General features: G+C 52.7%; 1 protein-coding gene across 3 annotated transcripts in view; it reads right to left on the minus strand.

The window, feature by feature from the left end:
* Positions 1 to 1095: 1095 nt before the first annotated feature.
* Positions 1096 to 19688, minus strand: part of LOC139826866 (dynein axonemal heavy chain 9-like) — a 31176-nt gene continuing 12583 nt past the window's right edge. The window contains exon 5 of one of the 3 annotated variants that reach the window (XM_071803260.1): positions 1096 to 1497. In XM_071803260.1, the coding sequence (XP_071659361.1) occupies position 1497 (1 nt within the window). In that variant the 3' untranslated portion in view covers positions 1096 to 1496. Of the gene's footprint in view, positions 1498 to 14884; positions 16281 to 16330; positions 18621 to 19688 lie in introns of those variants that run through there. The other 2 variants (XM_071803259.1, XM_071803258.1) reach the window with 2 other exon arrangements.

Consider the following 19688-nt stretch of genomic DNA (forward strand, 5'->3'; position numbering starts at 1 on the left):
CCCGACCCGGCTCTCCAGGCGGCTCTGAGGCGGAGCGGAGCGGGCCGGGCGGGGCCGGGCCGGGCACTCCCCGGGGCCTCGCAGAAACAGCGGCGCAGCGAGTCCGCTCCGGGCTCCAACGGTGCGCGCACGTGGCCGCCGAGAGCGCCCCGTGCACCTCGCAGCGCCCATTTCTGCGCATGCGCATTGGGAAGCCCTCGAGACAACCCTTCCCCCGCGGCCCGCCCCTTCTCTTCCCTCTCCGCAATCTGATTGGCCAGCTAAGCACGTCAATTTCCATTCTCTCCGCCTATCATCACCCGTCCCCGTTTGCCCTGCGCTGCGCTCTGATCCAGTGTCTATTTACACTTAAATACATTTAAACTTCCATTTTAACACTCAGGTATCTTTTCAAATTTACAGATTTTGACATATTTACAATTATATATATTTAGACTGGGATATCGATTTACATTTATTAATAAATTAAAGGTATGTATACGGGTGTGAGTGGATATATATAGATGATATTTATTACCTATTTAGACTATGTAACACGTAGTAATTATACATAGCTCTGCCTACTCACACTTTTTTCTATTTTAAGTTCCTATCTAGATATTTTCTTCTTTTTCAAGTCCTTCACTTTTTAATCTACAAATAGATAAGATGTTTGTATTCTTAAAACCATCAACAGAAATTTTTTACATTCTAAAATCCTTTATATAACAGAGTAGAAAAGGGGTTTTATTTTAAAATCATTTTATATCTACATGAATACCATTCTGCAATATATAAATACAAACGACAGACTTCTCTCTGTTTGAAATTCTCACGCTCATATTTACAGGGTTTAATAAGTTTTATCCTCCCCCAGGAATTTTCAGGCATTTTTGGACTGTGACCCCCTCTTTTCAGGGGGACTCCCTTTTGAGCCCCACATTGTGGGGGATTTGAGGGATTTTCTTGCAGTCAGTGAACATTGTATGGAACTGAACTGAACTGAACAGGGCTCTGAGGCCTCTGTGTCCTGCAAGAGAGCAGGAGAGCAGGAGCGGAGCAGCCCCCGTGTCTACGTGACTGTACAGCCTTCTTCAGTGTCGGAACCGAGCTGCTTCGCCTTCTGTTTGTCCACGTGCACACACACCATTCCTCACTGGAAAACAGGCAGAAACCTTTCCACACGCACCCAGGTCTGTGCACCCAGGCCTTGTCTGTTCCTGTCGGGTTTGCTGGGCTCTGTCAGGCTCCTCTGGCTCTGTCGTGCTGTGACAGCCTCTGTCAGGCCCTGCCAGACTCCACTGTTCGCTGTCAGGCGCTGTCGGGATTTGTCGGCCCCTGTTGAGTTCTATCAGGCTCTGTCAAGCCCTGTTGGGCTCTGTCGCGCTTTGTCAGGCTCTGCCTGGCTTTATCATGTTCCGTAAGTGCTCCAAAAACTGGATGCTCTTGCGATGCTTGTATTCACACAATTATCGCATATTCATTACAATTTGGGGGAATTTTTAGCATCAAACGCATCTATAGTAAGAAAAAACGTCATAAACCTAGGGTTAGACTGAGGTTAATAATTTCATGGTCTTTGCTGCCATCTAGCGTCCCTTAAGAGAATGCACAGAACACACGTTCGGAGGGTGCCTGCAGGTATGTGCCTGTTCTTGGACGAACCTGTGCGCGAAAGCCTTAGTGCCTATAAACGTTGGTCTGTCCACATGTGAGTGCCTTGATGTCAGCTCCATTTATGCTAAAGCTGGAGCATCATCGTTCAGACGTGTGCGTGTGTGCAGTGTGCCAAACATCCACGCACGTGTTTACCCTCAAGCATGTCAGTGCATTTCACGTACGTCTTTCTGTCAATAGATGGGACTGGGCACGCTTGTGGAAGTGTGCGTGTGTGTGGCCACGTGTTTGCTTACACATCAGTGTGTAGCTGCGTGTGCGTGCACGCGGTGCTGGGTGCACATACCTGGGTGCCCCACAGGTCCCGCTGTAGCAGCCCAGCACCTGCCCCATAGTCGCCCCATAAGTGCTCCAGACATGCCTCTTAAGACCCCTACAGCAGCCCCATGAGTGCCCCACAGGTAATTCCACAGCCGCCCCATCCCGCCCCACAGCGGCCGCTGCGGGACCCCCGGAGACCCCCGGCCCCACACCCGCCCCGCAGCCCCACAGCGCGCGGTCTCGGGCCCCGGTGCCGGCGAAGCCACGTCCTGGCCGCGGCCGGAGGAGCCGCCGCTTGTCCGCCCCCCACGTCCCCCCGATCGCTGCTGCTGTCGCTGCCTGAGGAGCCGCAGCAGCCGCCGCTTGTCCGCCCCCCACGTCCCCCCGATCGCTGCTGCTGTCGCTGCCTGAGGAGCCGCAGCAGCCGCCGCTTGTCCGCCCCCCACGTCCCCCCGATCGCTGCTGCTGTCGCTGCCTGAGGAGCCGCAGCAGCCGCCGCTTGTCCGCCCCCCACGTCCCCCCGATCGCTGCTGCTGTCGCTGCCTGAGGAGCCGCAGCAGCCGCCGCTTGTCCGCCCCCCACGTCCCCCCGATCGCTGCTGCTGTCGCTGCCTGAGGAGCCGCAGCAGCCGCCGCTTGTCCGCCCCCCACGTCCCCCCGATCGCTGCTGCTGTCGCTGCCTGAGGAGCCGCAGCAGCCGCCGCTTGTCCGCCCCCCACGTCCCCCCGATCGCTGCTGCTGTCGCTGCCTGAGGAGCCGCAGCAGCCGCCGCTTGTCCGCCCCCCACGTCCCCCCGATCGCTGCTGCTGTCGCTGCCTGAGGAGCCGCAGCAGCCGCCGCTTGTCCGCCCCCCACGTCCCCCCGATCGCTGCTGCTGTCGCTGCCTGAGGAGCCGCAGCAGCCGCCGCTTGTCCGCCCCCCACGTCCCCCCGATCGCTGCTGCTGTCGCTGCCTGAGGAGCCGCAGCAGCCGCCGCTTGTCCGCCCCCCACGTCCCCCCGATCGCTGCTGCTGTCGCTGCCTGAGGAGCCGCAGCAGCCGCCGCTTGTCCGCCCCCCACGTCCCCCCGATCGCTGCTGCTGTCGCTGCCTGAGGAGCCGCAGCAGCCGCCGCTTGTCCGCCCCCCACGTCCCCCCGATCGCTGCTGCTGTCGCTGCCTGAGGAGCCGCAGCAGCCGCCGCTTGTCCGCCCCCCCACGTCCCCCCGATCGCTGCTGCTGTCGCTGCCTGAGGAGCCGCAGCAGCCGCCGCTTGTCCGCCCCCCACGTCCCCCCGATCGCTGCTGCTGTCGCTGCCTGAGGAGCCGCAGCAGCCGCCGCTTGTCCGCCCAGCCCCGACTGCCCCCCTCCAATCGCCGCCGCTGCCGCCCCCGCCACCCCCCTTCTCCCGCCATCCCGGTGTCACAACGGGGACTTTGAGCGCGGCTGTGGAGGCAGCAGCTGTTCTGATAGCGAAGCCAAACCGGACCGGGAAACAGGACCGGGAACCAGGAACCGTGGCAGGGAAGTTTTCCCTTGGAGCAAACAAACCCCAGGTGTTCTTCAATGTTTATTGAGAAAGCAGAGTCAGGATGCACCAGTAGTCCGATCAGTGACCTTCTAAGGCAAAGTGGGGTCCTGGGATGTCACAATGGGCCCCAGTGACAAAGAGGGTCCCCATGGTGCCACAATGGGCCCTGGGGACAAAGGGAGTCACCAGGATGTCACAATGGGCCCTGGGGACAAGGGGGGTCCCACCCTGTAACAATGGGCCCTGGGGACAAAGTGGGGCCCTGGGATGTCACAATGGGCCCTGGGGACAAATGGGGTCCTGGGACGTCACAATGGGTCCTGGGGATAAAGGGGGTCCCCAGGATGTCACAATGGGCACTTGAGACAAAGGTGGGGTCCCCATTGTGTCACAATGCATCCCCAGTGACAAGAGGGTTCCCCATGGTGTCACAATGGGCCCTGGGGACAATTGGGGGTCCTGGGATGTCACAATGGGCCCTGAGGACAACAGGGGGTGCCCACGGTGTCAAAATGGGCCCTGGTGACATACGGGGCAGCCCAGGATGTCACAATGGGCCCTGGGGACAAAGAGGGGTCCCCAGGATGTTCACAATGGGCCCTGGAGACAGTGGGGGGTCCAGAAATGTCACAATGGGCCCTGGGGACACAGGGGGTCCCCACGGTGTCACAATGCACCCTGGGGACAATGGGGGGTCCTGGGATGTCACAATGGGCCCTGGGGACAAAGGGGGTCCCCCGGAAGTCACAATGAGCCCTGGGGACAAAGTGAGGTCCTGGGAAGTCACAATGGGCCCCAGTGACAAAGGGGGTCCCAATGGTGCCACAATGGGTCCTGGGGAAAAAGGGCGTCCCCAGGATGTCACAATGGGCTCTGGGGACAAGGGGGGGTCCTGGGACATCACAGTGGGCCCTGGGGAACAAGGGGGTCCCCAGGATGTCACAATGGGCTCTGGGGACAAGGGGGGATCCCCATAGTGTTACAATGGGTCCCAGTGACAAGGGTGGTCCCCACGGTGCCACGGTGGGCCCTGGAGACAAGGGGGGTCCCCACGGTGTCACAATGGGCCTTGGGTACAAAGTGGGGTCCTGGGATGTCACATTGGACCACAGTGACAAAAGGGGTCCCCATGGTGTCACAATGGGCCCTGGGGACAAAGGAGGTCCCCACGGTGCCACAACGGGCCAGAGGGACAAGGCGGTCCCCATGATGTCACAATGGGCCCTGGGGACAATGGGAGGTCCTGGGATGTCACAATGAGCACTGGGGACAAACGGGGGTCCCCATGGTGTCACAATGGGTCACCAGTGACAAGGGGGGGTCCCCAGGATGTCACAATGGGCCCTGGGGACAATGGGGGTCCCCATGGTGTATACAATGGGTCCCCAGTGACAAGGGGGGTCCCCAGGATGTCACAATGGGCCCTGGGGACAAAGGGGGTCCTGGGACTTCACAATGGGCCCTGCGGACAAGAGCGGGTCCCCAGGATGTCACAATGGGCCCTGGGGACAATTGTGAGGTCCTGGGATGTGACAATGGGCCCTGGAGTCAAAGGGGTGTCCCCATGGTGTCACAATGGGCCCTGGGGACATAGGGGGGTCCTGGGATGTCACAATGGGCACTGGGAATAAAGAGGGGGTCCCCAGGGTGCAACTATGGGCCCTGGGGACAAGAGGGTCCCCAGGATGTCACAATGGGCCCTGAGGACAAGGGCAGGTCCCCATGGTGTCACAATGGGTCCGCAGTGACGAGGAGGGTCCCCATGGTGTCACAATTGGCCCTGGGGACAACGGGGGTCCTGATGGTGTCACAATGGGCCCTTGGGAAAAAGGCTGTCCCCTGAATGTCACAATGGGCCCTGGGGACAATGGGGGTCCCAAGGATGTCACAATGGGCTCTGGGGACAATGGGGGGTCCGGGGATGTCACAATGGGCCCTGGGGACAATGGGGGTCCCAAGGATGTCACAATGGGCTCTGGGGACAATGGGGGGTCCGGGGATGTCACAATGGGCCCTGGGGACAAAGGGGGGTCCTGGGATGTCACAATGGGCCCCTGGGACAAAGGGGGCTCACCAGGATGTCACAATGGGCTCTGGGGACAAAGGGGTCCCCAGGATGTCACAATGGCAACTGGGGAGAAAGGGGTGGTCCCCATGGTGTCACAATGGGTCCCCAGTGACAAGGGGAGTCCCCAGGATGTCACAATGGGCCCCGGGGATAAAAGGGGTACCCAGGATGCCACAATGGGTCCTGGGGACAACTGGGCGGTCCCCAGGATGTCACAATGGGCCCTGGAAACAATTGAGGTGTCCTGAGATGTCACAATGGGCCCTGGGGACAAAGGGGGATCCTGGGACATCACAATGGCCCCTGGGGACAAAGGGAGTCCCCACCCTGTCACAATGGGCCCTGGGGACAAAGGGGGGTCCTGGAACGTCACAATGGGCCCTGGGGACAAAGGAGGTCCCCAGGATTTCACAATGGGCCATGGGGACAAGGGGTGTCCTGGAATGTCACAATGGGCCCTGGGGACAAAGGGGGTGCCCAGGATTTCACAATAGGCACTGGGGACAAGGGGGTCCCCAGGATGTCACAATGGGCCCTGGGGATGACGGGGGGTCCTGGGACGTCACAATGGGCCCTGGGGACAATGGGGGGTCTTGGGATGTCACAATGAGCCCTGGGCACAACTGGGAGGTCCCTAAATGTCACAATGGGCCCTGGGGACAAAGGGGGTCCCCACGGTGTCACAATGGGCCCAGGGGACAGAGGGGAGTCCCCAGGATGTCACAACGGGCTCTGGGGACCAGGGGCGTCCCGAGGATGTCACAATGGGCCCTGGGGACAAAGTGGGGTCCTGGGAGGTCACAATGTGCCCTGGGCACAAAGGGGGTTTCCAGGATGTCACAATGGGCTCTGGGGACAACAGGGGTCCCGACGGTGTCACAATGGGCCCTTGGGACAAAGGCTGTCCCCTGAATGTCACAATGGGCCCTGGGGACAATGGGGGGTCCGGGGACGTCAAAATGGGCCCTGGGGACAAAGGGGGTCCCCAGGATGTCACAATGGGCCTTCAGTATAAAGTGGGGTCCTGGGATGTCACAATGGGCCCTGGGGACAAAGGGGGGTCCTGGGACGTCACAATGGGCCCTGCGGATCAAGGATGGTGCCCTGGATATCACAATGGGCTCTGGGGACAATGGGGGGTCCTGGAATGTCACAATGGTCCCTAGGGACAAAAGGGGGTCCCTTGGATGTCACAATGGGGCTGGGGACAAAGGGGTTCCTGGGATGTCACTATGGGCCCTGGGGACAAAGGGGGTCCCCAGGTTGTCACAATGGGCCCTGGGGACAAAGGGGGTCCCCACGGTGTCACAATGGGCCCTGAGGACAAAGGGGGTCCCCAGGTTGTTACAATGGGCCCTGGGGACAAAGGGGGTCCCGACGGTGTCACAATGGGCCCTGGGGACAAGGGGGTCCTCAGGATGTCACATTGGGCCGTGGGGACAAAGAGGGGTCCCCAGGATTTCACAATGGACACTGGGGACAAAGGGGGGTCCTGGGACGTCACAATGGGCCCTGGGGACAAAGGGTTCCCCAGGATGTCACAATGGGCTCTGGGGACAAAGGAGGTCCCCAGGATGACACAATGGGCCCTGGGGATGACGGGGTGTCCTGGGACGTCACAATGGGCCCTGGGGACAATGGGACGTCCTGATATGTTACAATGAACCCTGGGCACAATTGGGGGGTCCTTAGATACCACAATGGGCCCTGTGGACAAAGGGGGTCCCCATGGTGTCACAATGGGCTCTGGGGACAAAGGGGAGTCCCCAGTATGTCACAATGGGCCCTGGAGACAATGGGGGGTCCTGGGATGTCACAATGGGCCCTGGGGACAACGGGGGTCCCGACGGTGTCACAATGGGCCCTAGGGACAAAGGCTGTCCCCTGAATGTCACAATGGGCCCTGTGGACAATGGGGGTCCCCAGGATGTCACAATGGGCTCTGGTGACAATGGGGGATCCGGGGACGTCACAATGGGCCCTGGGGACAAAGGGGGTCCCCAGGATGTCACAATGGGCTCTGGGGACAAGGGGGGGTCCCCAGGATGTCACAATGGGCTCTGGGGACAAGGGGGGGTCCCCATAGTGTTACAATGGGTCCCCAGTGACAAGGGTGGTCCCCAGGATGTCACAATGGGCCCTGGGGACAAAGGGGGTCCTGGGACTTCACTATGGGCCCTGGGGACAAGGGGGTCCCCAGGATGTCACAATGGGCCCTTAGGACAAGGGGGGTCCCCAAGGTGTCACAATGGGCCCTGGGGACAATGGGGAGTCCTGGGACATCACAACAGGCCTGGGTACAAGGGGGATCTCCACCCTGTCACAATGGGCCCTGGGGACAAAGGGGGGTCCTGGGATGTCACAATTGGCCCTGGGGACAAAGGGGGTCCCCATGGTGCCACAATGGGCCCTGGGGACAAAGGGGAGTCCCCAGGATGTCACAATGGGCCCTGAGGACAAGGGGAGGTCCCCATGGTGTCACAATGGTCCTCAGTGAGAAGGGGGTCCCCCATGGTGTCACAATGGGCCCTGGGGACAAGGGGGATCCCCAGGGTGTCACAATGGACCCTGGGGAGAAGGGTTTAGGGGGTTGTGTTAGGGGGTTGGAGGATTAGGTGGTGCAGGATTTGGGGGTGCAAGGATTTTGCGGGGCCTGATTTGTGGCTGCAGAGTCTGGGGTTGCAGGTTCCAGGGGTGCAGGATTTGGGGGTTCAGGGTTTAGGGCAGTAGGATCTTTGGGTGCAGGAGTTTGGGGTGCCGGGTTTGGGGGCCACGATTTGGGGTTGCAGGATTTAGGGGTGCAGTGGTTTGGAGTGCAGTGTTTTGGGGTGCAGGGTTTGGGGAAGGAGGATATGGAGGTGCAGGGTTTAGGGTGCAGGATCTTGGGGTGCAGGGGTTTGGGGTGGGGGGCTTGGTAGGGCAGGATTTGGGGGTGGAAAGTTTATTGGGTAGGGCTGGGGGTGCAGGATTTGGGGGTGAAGGGGTTGTGGGGTGCAGGGTTGTGGGGTGCAGGGTTTGGGAGATCGGGACGTGGGGATGGAGGATTTGGGGGTGCAGGGTTTGGAGCAGCAGGATCTGGGGGTGCAGAGTTGGGGGGTGCAAGATTGGGGGTAGCAGGGTTTTGGGGAGCAGGGTTTCAGGGTCAGGCTTTAGGGGGACAGGGTTTGGGGGGCAGGGTTGGGAGGGATGATTTTGGGGTGCAGGGTTTAGGGCAGCAGGATCTTGGGGTGAAGGGGTTTGGGGTGAAGGGTTGGGTAGGACAGGATTTGGGGTGCAGGTTTTTAGGGTGCAACTTGTGGGGGTCAGGATTTGGGGTACAGGGTTTGGGGGTGCAGGGTTTAGTGGTGCAGGGTTTGGGGGTTCAGGTCTTGGGGAGGCAGAATTAGGGTGCAAGACTTGAGGGTGCAGGGTTTGGGGGTTTGGGACATGGGGCTGGAGGATTTGGGGGTGCAGGATTTGGGGTGCAGTGTGTGGGGGTGTGTCCTGGTTTTGGTAAAAACAAGTTTCTTTTTTAGTGAATTTGCCTGTCAGCCAAAGCCTTCATGTCAGCTGCATTTTCCTGGAGAACCAGACACATGTTTTGGTTAAACCCAGCAAGGGAATGGAAACTTATTGATAAGCACGGATGGACATCTCGCGAGAGGGGCAACGAGAAACTGGTGATCGAGAGACTGACCAACGGTGAATAACATTCCATTCACGTGAATACTTCATATAAAAGTGGGAGATCACGAGGATCTCGTCCCCTTTGCCTTTTCCCTTTTCTCCTCATGGCCGACATCAGGAGAGGACCTTGCTGGTCGTCCCTGCGAACGGAGGCCAGTGACAGACTGAATCCAGCTCCGGTTGGCTACAGAGTCCAGTCCAGGACTTTGGGTGCTGGCTCTGCAGTTGCTCAGACTTACAAGATGGGTTTTGTATATTTGTATTATTTTCTCTGTTCTCATCAGTAGCATCAGTAAAACATCTTGAACTTTTCCAGCTCTCTCCCCTCTGTGCTTCTTCCCCTCCCGATCGCCTGTGCTGAGTGGGAAGGGGGGAGAGGGAGGGGCAAAAGGGGGAAGTGGGGGGGAGAGGAGGTTGACAACACATCTGCCAGGGTTTGATTGTCACCCCGCAATCCTAACCCTCGACAGATAATTGGCGCCCAACGTGGGGCCAGAGAACGGGGTAAATTTGGAGATTTTTGGCTTTTCTACTGCTCTGACGTACCTTTCAATTTTCTTGGCACGGTGCTAGCTCATAGAGTTGTGATACTCGCGCGTCTGTTTGATTCGGATATTATTTAGTCGTGATGATGATCCTGTGTGGTATGGCACTGGTTTATTTCATTATACTGCAGCCGCTAATGAATTTCTACTCGCTTCTGCTTTACCTTGAAAAACCTCCAGGAGAGATGAAAGAGCAGAATGGCTCTATATTTGCTAATTGGTCAAGCGAATCTTTAGAAAGGCTGACTAACAATACTTTTGTGATTTCGCTGGGACAGTTTGCAAATGTTTTAGAGAACTTTGAATACCCTTGGAGCTTTGATAGAACTGTGATGGTGTTATCTGGTTTGCTGAATGTGTGTCAGTTTGCGTTACTGTTAAGAGAAATGAGGTTCAATAGGAGGTTTGCGTCTCTTTTTAGTCCTGAGATTTGCGGTGCGCCTTCGGAAGCTTTAGCAAAAAGCACTCCTGGCCGCTCGAGAAAAGGCAAAACAGCCAAAGCTGCTGCTGCAGCCACTGCCCCCCAACCGCGGCTTCGCAGGCTGAAGCTCCAGCTCCTCCGCATTGCTCCTCTGCCAAGGGCGCTGCAGATAACGTTACCTCTCCAGCCTCAAAGGCTGACAAGGCAGCCCCCCCGCCTTCACACACTGGGCACTGTTGCTGCTGTAACCACAGCAATCACTGTGACAGTCATTCAGACTCTGGAAATGAATCAGATGATGGTGAACCCATATCAGCATCAGTTGCTGGTTGTAAGAAAGTCACTAGAAAGACCACTCGTGCAGCAGGTGATGGCACAGGGCCAACATCAACCCAAGAGGCATCATCACTAGGACAGGGTGGAGATGAAGTGACCACCACTCGGTCCTTTTCTCCAGGTGAGCTGAGAGACCTGCGAAAAGACTTCAGTCGTCGTGAAGGCGAGAATATTTTAACCTGGCTGCTGCGATGCTGGGACAATGGGGCAGAAACAATTGAATTAGAAGGTGGTGAAGCCAGGCAGCTGGGATCTCTGTCAAAAGATTCCACCATTGATAGGGCAATTTCAAGAGAGTCTAATGCCGCTACTCTCTGGACCCGACTCCTGCAGCTATGAAAGTCAGATTTCCCTACAAGGAAGATTGTATATCCAAGTTAGGGAAATGGAATACTATGGAGAGAGGTATCCAGTTCCTGAGAGAATGAGCTGTGCGAGAGATCATCTATCTAGGACCAAACAGCCAAGAGGGGACAGACCCAGATAGAATCAATTGTACAAAATCTATGTGGCGCAGATTTGTACAAAGTGCACCACCTGCATATGCTAAGTCATTGGCAGGAATGGTCTGGTCAGCTAGAGGTATACAAGAAATTAATGAAGTGATTGAGCAGCTCCGGAACTTTGAGGACAGCCTTGCTGGTTCTCTACGGGCTTGTGTCTCCGCTGTGGAGAAACTGTGTGAAAAATCTGATGACCGGTTTGAAAAGCTGTTGCAAGAAATCCAAGAGCTCAGAGCAGACTCGTACCGTTCACGACCTGCACAAACCTATGTTTCAGCTGTTAGGAGAAGGCGTTTCCAATCTCGAGAGAGAGGGCAGAGACAGCCCACAAAAAGAGGTTCACTGTGGTTCTTCCTACATGAGCAGGGAGAAAACATGAACAAGTGGCATGGAAGGCCGACCTCAGAACTTCAGGAACGAGTACGTGAGATAAAAGGAAAAACTCCTAGGAAGGTGGCTGCTCCAGTTTACAAAAGGAGCAGAAGAGATTCTGATGCTCTTGAAGGAACCTCTAATTCACACCCAGAGACTGTGCAAAACAGGAATTAGAGGTGCCCTGCCTCCAACCAGGTGGAGGAAAGGGATAACAGAGTTTATTGGACTGTACAAATACTATGGCCTGGTACAACACAACCCCAGGAGTACAAAGCTTTAGTGGACACTGGTGCTCAGTGCACAATAATTCCTTCTGATTATAAAGGAACGCAATCCATCAATATTGTTGGAGTGACTGGGGGATCCCAGGAGCTGACTGTTGTAGAGGCTGAAATGAGCCTAACTGGAAAAAACTGGCAAAAGCATCCCATTGTGACTGGTCCAGATGCTCCGTGCATCCTTGGCATAGACTACCTCAGGAGAGGGTATTTTAAGGACCCAAAAGGGTATAGGTGGGCATTTGGTATAGCAGCTGTGGACACTGAGAAAATTGAACAACTGTCTCATTTACCGGGTCTTTCAGATGACCCCTCTGTTGTAGGACTGCTGATGGTTGACGATCAGCAGGTGCCAATTGCTACCACGACGGTGCATCGCCGGCAATATCGCACCAGTCGAGACTCTTTGATTCCTATCCAGAAGCCGATCCGTCAATTGGAAAGCCAGGGTGTGATCAGTAAGACCCGCTCACCTTTTAACAGCCCAATCTGGCCAGTGCGTTAGTCTGGTGATGAGTGGAGGCCAACTGTAGGCTATCGTGGCCTGAATGAAGTTACAGCACACTGAATGCTGCTGTGCCTGACATGCTAGAACTGCAATTTGAACTGGAGTCAAAGGCAGTGAAGTGCGATGCTACAATTGACATTGCTCATGCATTTTTCTCTATTCCTGCAGCAGCAGAGTGCAGGCCGCAGTTTGCTTTCACCTGGAGGGGCATCCAGTATACATGGAATCGCTTGCCCCAGGGGTGGAAACACAGTCCTACCATCTGCCATGGGCTGATCCAGACCACGCTGGAGCAAGGTGAAGCTCCAGAACACTTGCAATATATTGATGACATCATCGTATGGGGCGACACAGCGAAAGAAGTCTTCAAAAAAGGTGAGAGAATAATTCCTATTCTTTTCGATGCTGGTTTTGCCATAAAACGGAGCAAGGTCAAGGCACCTGCACGAGAGATCCATTTTTTAGGAGTAAAATGGCAAGATGGCCGTCGTCAGATCCCAATGGAGGTGATCAACAAAACTGCAGCAATGTCTCCACCTACTAATAAAAAGGAGACACAGACTTTCTTGGGCATTGTAGGTTTTTGGAGAATGCACATTCCTGACCACAGCCACATTGTGAGCCCTCTCTATCGAGTGACTCGTAAAAAGAACCAATTTGAGTGGGGCCCTGAACGCCAAGCCTTTGAACAAATGAAGCGTGAGATAACTCATGCGGTGGCCCTTGGACCAGTCCGAACTGGACTAGGTGTTAAAAATGTGCTCTACACCGCAGCCGGAGATAATGGACTTACCTGGAGCCTCTGGCAGAAAGCACCAGGAGAAACCCGAGGTCGACCCTTAGGTTTTTGGAGTCGAGGATACAAAGGATATGAGGCCAACTGTACTGCAACTGAAAAGGAGATACTGGCAGCATATGAAGGAGTTGGAGCTGCTTCAGAAGTGATGGGCACTGAAGCACAGCTCCTCCTGCACCTCGACTGCCGGTGCTGAGCTGGGTGTGCAAAGGGACGGTTCCCTCTCCACATCATGCAGCCGAAGTTACATGGAGTAAATGGATTGCACTGATCATGCAATGAGCTCGGATTGGAAGTCCCAACCGTCCAGGGATATTAGAAGTGATTACAGACTGGCCAGAAAGCAAAGACTTTGGGATGTCTGCAGATGAGGAGGAAGTAAAACGTGCTGAAGAAGCACCACCATATAATCCGCTTTCAGAGACTGATAAGCAGTGTGCACTGTTCACAGATGGATCCTGTCGTCTGTAGGAAAACATCGAAGGTGAAAGCTGCTGTGTGGAGTCCCACACGACAAGTTACAGAAGCCACTGAAGGACAAGGTGAATCCAGTCAGTTTGCAGCAGTGAAAGCCATCCAGCTGGCTTTGGACATTGCCGAACGAGAGAAGTGGCCAATGCTTTGTCTCTATACTGACTCATGGATGGGAGCAAATGCCTTGTGGGGGTGGCTACGGCAATGGAAGAAAAGCAACTGGCAGCGCAGAGGTGAAACCATTGGGAACCACGCTGTGGGAAGACATTGCTGCTCGGCTGGAGAGCCTGCCTGGGGAAGTTGGTCATGTAGATGCTCATGTGCCTAAAAGTCAAGCCACCGAGGAACATCGAAACAACCAACAAGCAGATCAAGCTGCTAAGATTAAAGTAGCTGAGGTGGACTTGGACTGGCAACATAAAGGTGAACTTTTCCTAGCTCGGTGGGCCCATGATGCTTCAGGGCATCAAGGTAGAGATGCAACATGAAAATGGGCTCGTGATCGAGGGGTGCATTTAACTATGGACACTGTTTCACAGGTTATTCATGAATGTGAAACTTGCGCCGAAATCAAACAAGCAAAACAGTTAAAACCTGTATGGTATGGGGGGCGATGGTTAAAGTGTAAGTATGGAGAAGCTTGGCAGATTGATTATATTACACTTCCACAAACACGTCAAGGTAGGCGTTATGTACTTACAGTGGTGGAAGCAACCACTGGATGGTTGGAAACATCTGCCGTACCTCCTGCTACAGCCCGAAATACCATCTTGGGCCTTGAGAAGCAAGTCCTTTGGTGGCCGGGTACGCCAGAAAGAATTGAATCAGACAATGGTACTCATTTCAAAACCAGTATTATAGACAATTGGGCCAAAGAACATGGTATTGAGTGGGTGTATCATATTCCATATCATGCACCAGCCTCTGGGAAAACTGAAAGGTGCAATGGTTTGTTAAAAACTACACTAAAGGCACTGGGTGGTGGAGCCTTTAAAAACTGGGATTCACATTTAGCAAAAGCCACTTGGTTGGGCAACACTAGGGGATCAACCAATCGAGCCGGGCCTGCCCAATCAGAAATTCTATGGACTGTAGAAGGAGATAAAGTCCCTGTAGTACACATGGAAAATATGTTAGGAAAGGCAGTCTGGGTTCCTCCTGCATCGGGCACAGGCAAACCTATTCGTGGGATTGTTTTTGCCCAGGGACCTGGCAGCACCTGGTGGGTGATGCTTAAGGATGGAGAAGTTCGGTGTGCACCTCAAGGGGATTGGATTTTAGGTGAAAATATGCAATGCTGAACTGTACGATGTGAATTGCCGCACTAACAATGTTTAATAAGTGTCTTTCAGATCAAGACAATGGTGATGAAACCAGCGCTGGCTTCTTCGAGTGGCGCCCGACACCTTCTTGGAAGTTGGTGTCCTTAACCCACCAACAGGGGTCATGAGATGCACTTGGACCATTTTCCCTGCCCTGGGAGACTGTGGTGACAAAATGAACTTAATGAACTTTTCAAAGGATGGTCCACTGATTAATTACTCCTGTGTATATATGTACATATGTATATATATATATATATATATATATATAGTAGTAGTGATTAATTAGATTGTATTGATAGATTGTATTGATAAGGTTTAAGTATTCAGTGAATGTCATATGATAAGGGGTGGAATGTCCTGGTTTTGTTAAAAACAAGTTTCTCTTTTAGTGAATTTGCCTGTCAGCCAAAGCCTTCATGTCAGCTGCATTTTCCTGGAGAACCCAACACACGTTTTGGTTAAACCCAGCAAGGGAATGCAAACTTATTGATAAGCACGGATGGACATCTCGCGAGGGGGGCAATGAGAAAACTGATGACTGAGAGACTGACCAACGGTGAATAACATTCCGTTCACGTGAATACTTCATATAAAAGTGGGAGATCACGAGGATCTCGCCCCTTTTCCCTTTTTTTCCTCATGGCCGACATTAGGAGAGGACCTTGCTGGTCGTCCCTGCGAACGGAGGCCAGTGAGAGACTGAATCCAGCTCCGGTTGGCTACAGAGTCTAATCCAGGACTTTGGGTGCCGGCTCTGCAGTTGCTGAGACTTAGAAGATTGGTTTTGTATATTTTGTATTATTTTCTCTATTCTTATTACTAGCATTAGTAAAACATCTTTAACTTTTCCAACTCTCTTCTCTCTGTCCTTCTTTCCCTCTTGATCGCCTGTCCTGAGTGGGAAGGGGGGAGAGGGAGGGGCAAAAGGGGGAAGTGGGGGGGAGAGGAGGTTGACAACACATCTGCCAGGGTTTGATTGTCACCCCGCAATCCTAACCCTCGACAGGCTGGGACATAGAAAAGGATGAGAAGGAAATAAGGCAACGCAAGGCAAGGCTAGGCCAAAGGACATTTCCTTGGTTACATATTTTGTACCAGATTCATCTGGAGACGAGGAGGAAAGCCATCTGACCTGATGGATTAGGCCCAATCAAAAACCCCGGCTACTTGAGACACTTAGACTAAGCCTAAAATGCAAAGATCTCTCCATAAGGATGGGTTTTATACTCTACTTCCACAATCTGCTGGCAGTACAAAAGAATAAGCGGCAGATCTCCTTAGGCTGAGTCACGGTGCTTTGCTCCTAAGACCATGCATACCATGGGAATATTTCAGCATTTCTGCTCTGGTTTTCAGTGTATTACACCAAAACACCCACCTGATGACATCATTTCAAGAGCAACAGCAGCAATTTGCAGAATTCAGCTTCTTTGGGGAACTGAGAAATTGCTGAGCTGACACCAAGTCCGGCTGTGTCCCTGTCACCCGCAGAGTGAGAAAAGGAGAGCTGGGTGTGGCAGCCGAGCACCCCATGCAGCCAGACGAGGGGTCAGTGAGAGAGGCTGGGACAGAGAACAGGATGAGAAAGAAATAAGGCAAGGCTGGGCCAAAGGACGTTTCCTTGCTTTATATTTTCTACCACATACATCTGGAGACGAGCAGGGAAGCCATCAGACCTGATGGATTAGGCCCAGTCAAAAACCCCGGCTACTTGAGACACTTAGACTAAGCCTAAAATGCAAAGATCTCTCCATAAGGATGGGTTTTATACTCTACTTCCACAATCTGCTGGCACTACAAAAGAATAAGCGGCAGATCTACTTAGGCTGAGTCACGGTGGTTTTGTGCAGAAGGATATGGAACAAAGGGAGAAAGCAAAGGGAGCAGGACAAAGGGAGGGAAGAGGAAAAACCAGTGCTGAGCTGCAGGACTGAAATGGAGGAGGTTTTGCATTTTCTTATGATACAGTTGTATAGGTGGCTTCAAGCCTAGACAACACGATTTCACGTTTTTCTTCTGGAGTTATGCATTTGCTGTTCTTTCTTTCTTCTTGTTCTTCTAGCAGGATCATTTTATCTGAGCATGGCAGTGGCCCTAAAGGCACTTGCTTTGATAGAGCTGTCCAATAAGGTGTTGAACAAGTCCTCGCAGACACGCAATGATGTAGCATGCTATAGAAATCAGTGCTTCTGTTACTTCGATTAAAGAAGTAATTTCTCTCAATATTCCAAACCAAGATTCTAACAATCCCATGAGTGGACTATCTACACCTGAATTCTCAGCCAATTCTTCTGCTGAAGCTGTGGTTAGACATATATCACCTTTTTCTGCCAACATCGTATCTGGGACCATGGTATTTTCCCATGCCATTCTACTAGTAGCATCTAATTGTTTGGTGATTCATTTAACTGCTTGTCTAGTATAACTTATAAATAAATGTTATTTATCCCGTCTACATTCTTGTTTGTAGTTACCTACCAAAACAAAAAGGACTCAGAACCCGCAGCTAACTTGACTTCTTGCTTTGTGTTCCTTGGGGACTCCTCTGGGGACCCCAATCTAATTGAAATAAACCCTGTCATCAGAGGAAAGCCCTCAACTCCTTTTTCTGTTGCCCTGATGGATCACAGTGTTCAAATGCCAGGGTAAAAGGAATTTCCAATTGTACGACGTCACAGGTACCTTCCCAGTGGGGGATAAAATGGAATGAAGTGTCATCTTCCCACAGTACCACCAAAGATCCACTCAAGAAGCATCTGAGGACATATGAGGACCAACTTCCCGTGTCTCTGCACACCTACTCATGTTCCTAGGAACTTGGTATCATTCCTGCCGCGTCGTGAGAGACAGGCAGTATGATTTTCAATTATTCCTGAAAATGCCAGGGGAATTTTGATATTTTTCCCTGCAAAGCTGGAAACAGTAGGGAGAGAGTATGACACGACTTATTTCTCCATGCCGTAGAGTCTTGGCATAAGGCTAAGACGCACTCCATCCCCTGTCAATCTTCGCTCCACCCCAGAGGGAAGGGTACCACTTGGGCCACAGGCCTTCCTGCTGCACAGGCACAGCAATTGCTCGTTTAGGCTTTGCACCATATATTTGATCCATTCTACCCAGGCATTTGTACCTCCATATATTTTGAACCTTCCCAGGGCATCTTTTCTACTAATGTCTATTTGTGATCCATAAACCCCACTTACTGAATCATCTGCTCTCTGTCTTGCAATTAGCAAAGGGTTGCACTGCAGAGACTCACATCCTGGGAGAGACTGTCCTGTAGATAGGGTCATTTTTCTTTTCAACTCTATAACCGTTCATTGCTCACGGTCCATCCCCTAAACTCTGTGCTCCAAATAACACTGTACCAGGAGGGGCAATGAGAGACAGTAACAAAAACTGTGCACTTCTTTAAATCATCCTTAGACTCAGGCCCCTTGGACACGTTTCTTTTCATAACTCCATTCTCTTTAGCTCTGTACATCCCCACAGTTAAGGATGTGGCAATCATCTACTCAAATTGTTAGGGAACCTTCAGTTTCAGTGACGTTTGTTAAGTAACCCATTTGTAAATTCTACATACACAGGATGAACAATCCCCAAAGGTTTCATTTCATTTTCATCTCTGTATCTTTAGTCGAAGGGGGTCATCAGTTGTCAATACTTGCCACTCGTCATTGTCCTTTGGAGGTTCGATTGGCTCTTTAACCCGTGTCTAATGAGTCCACCCTTTCTCAGCTGGTCGTACCACTGTCTCGGTGAGCAGCAGAACTTGAAATGCTCCTTCCCAATCTGGCTGAAGCTTCCGTTTTTTTCCAGGATTTGACCAGGACCCAGTTTTCAGGCTGAAACTTGTGAGCTGAAAACTCTAAAGGCAGAGTTTGTGCCAGACGGCCTTGTGCCTGAGAGAAGATAGGCAAGACAACCCGAGTATACAGTTTTTGAGAAATCAATCCTTAGTTTCAAACTGTGGAGGTCCACCTGTTATTAAACTTTTGCTACCACTGCTGCTGCGGCAGTGCTCAGGAGGAAAGCTTCTCCCCAGCTGGCAAGGTGATCAACCAACACTAGTATGTATTTAATTCCACCAGCTACAGGCAAATCACCTTGAATATTTTGAGAGAGTTGTAAACTTGGACCCTGCCCTCCTGCAGGCTGCTTTTTAAGTGCCTTTTTATTTCTTCTTTTACAAACCACCCATCTTTCACAAATTTGCTTGGCTATAGCATAAATTCCCGTATTACGTCACACATTGCTGGTGTTCCCCAATAACTCTCCTGATGTAGAATCGCTAATACCTCCCTCATGATTTGCTTATTTAACATTTCTCTACCATCTGGGAGTACCCATTTCCCACTCTGTTCCCTGGCTCCTAATTCTTGGAGGACTTCTTCTTATTTTTCATCAAAAACTGGAATTTCCTGTGAGGCCAGGACCTCAAGCGTGAGATAACTTACAGTTATCACTTCAGGTTTTAAGGCTGCTTCTCAGGCCATTTCATCTGATAACCAATCTCCCCTGACACAAAAGGAGTTTCCCCTCTGATGTCCCAATGGACATCATGTACTACAGCCACTTCTATTGGTGACATCAGATTATGTAACACTTGTCCAACTGGTTCTTCACAAACCAATTCTTTCCCTTTGCTATTAATTAGACCCCATTCTTCCCAGATTTTCCCAAAGGTGTGCACTACTCCAAATGCATATCTAGAACCGTTACAGATGGTACCTTCTTTTCCATCTAACATCTGCAGTGCCTGATTGACAGCGTATAGCTGGCATGTTTGAGCTGACCAGTTATTAGGTAACCTGCCCGTTTCTTATTTCACCACTCACACCTTCAACGATGGCACACCCATTGTGTCTTTTCCCCTGAATTATCCCTGAAGTCCCATCTATGAGGAGGTGCAGCCCATTGTCATCTCTCCTCAGGAAAGCAGCAGGGTTTAATTTCCTGCTTTCTTTCAC

Source organism: Patagioenas fasciata, unplaced genomic scaffold (genome assembly GCF_037038585.1).
Source record: "Patagioenas fasciata isolate bPatFas1 unplaced genomic scaffold, bPatFas1.hap1 Unplaced_5, whole genome shotgun sequence".
Taxonomy (NCBI): Eukaryota; Metazoa; Chordata; class Aves; order Columbiformes; family Columbidae; genus Patagioenas; species Patagioenas fasciata.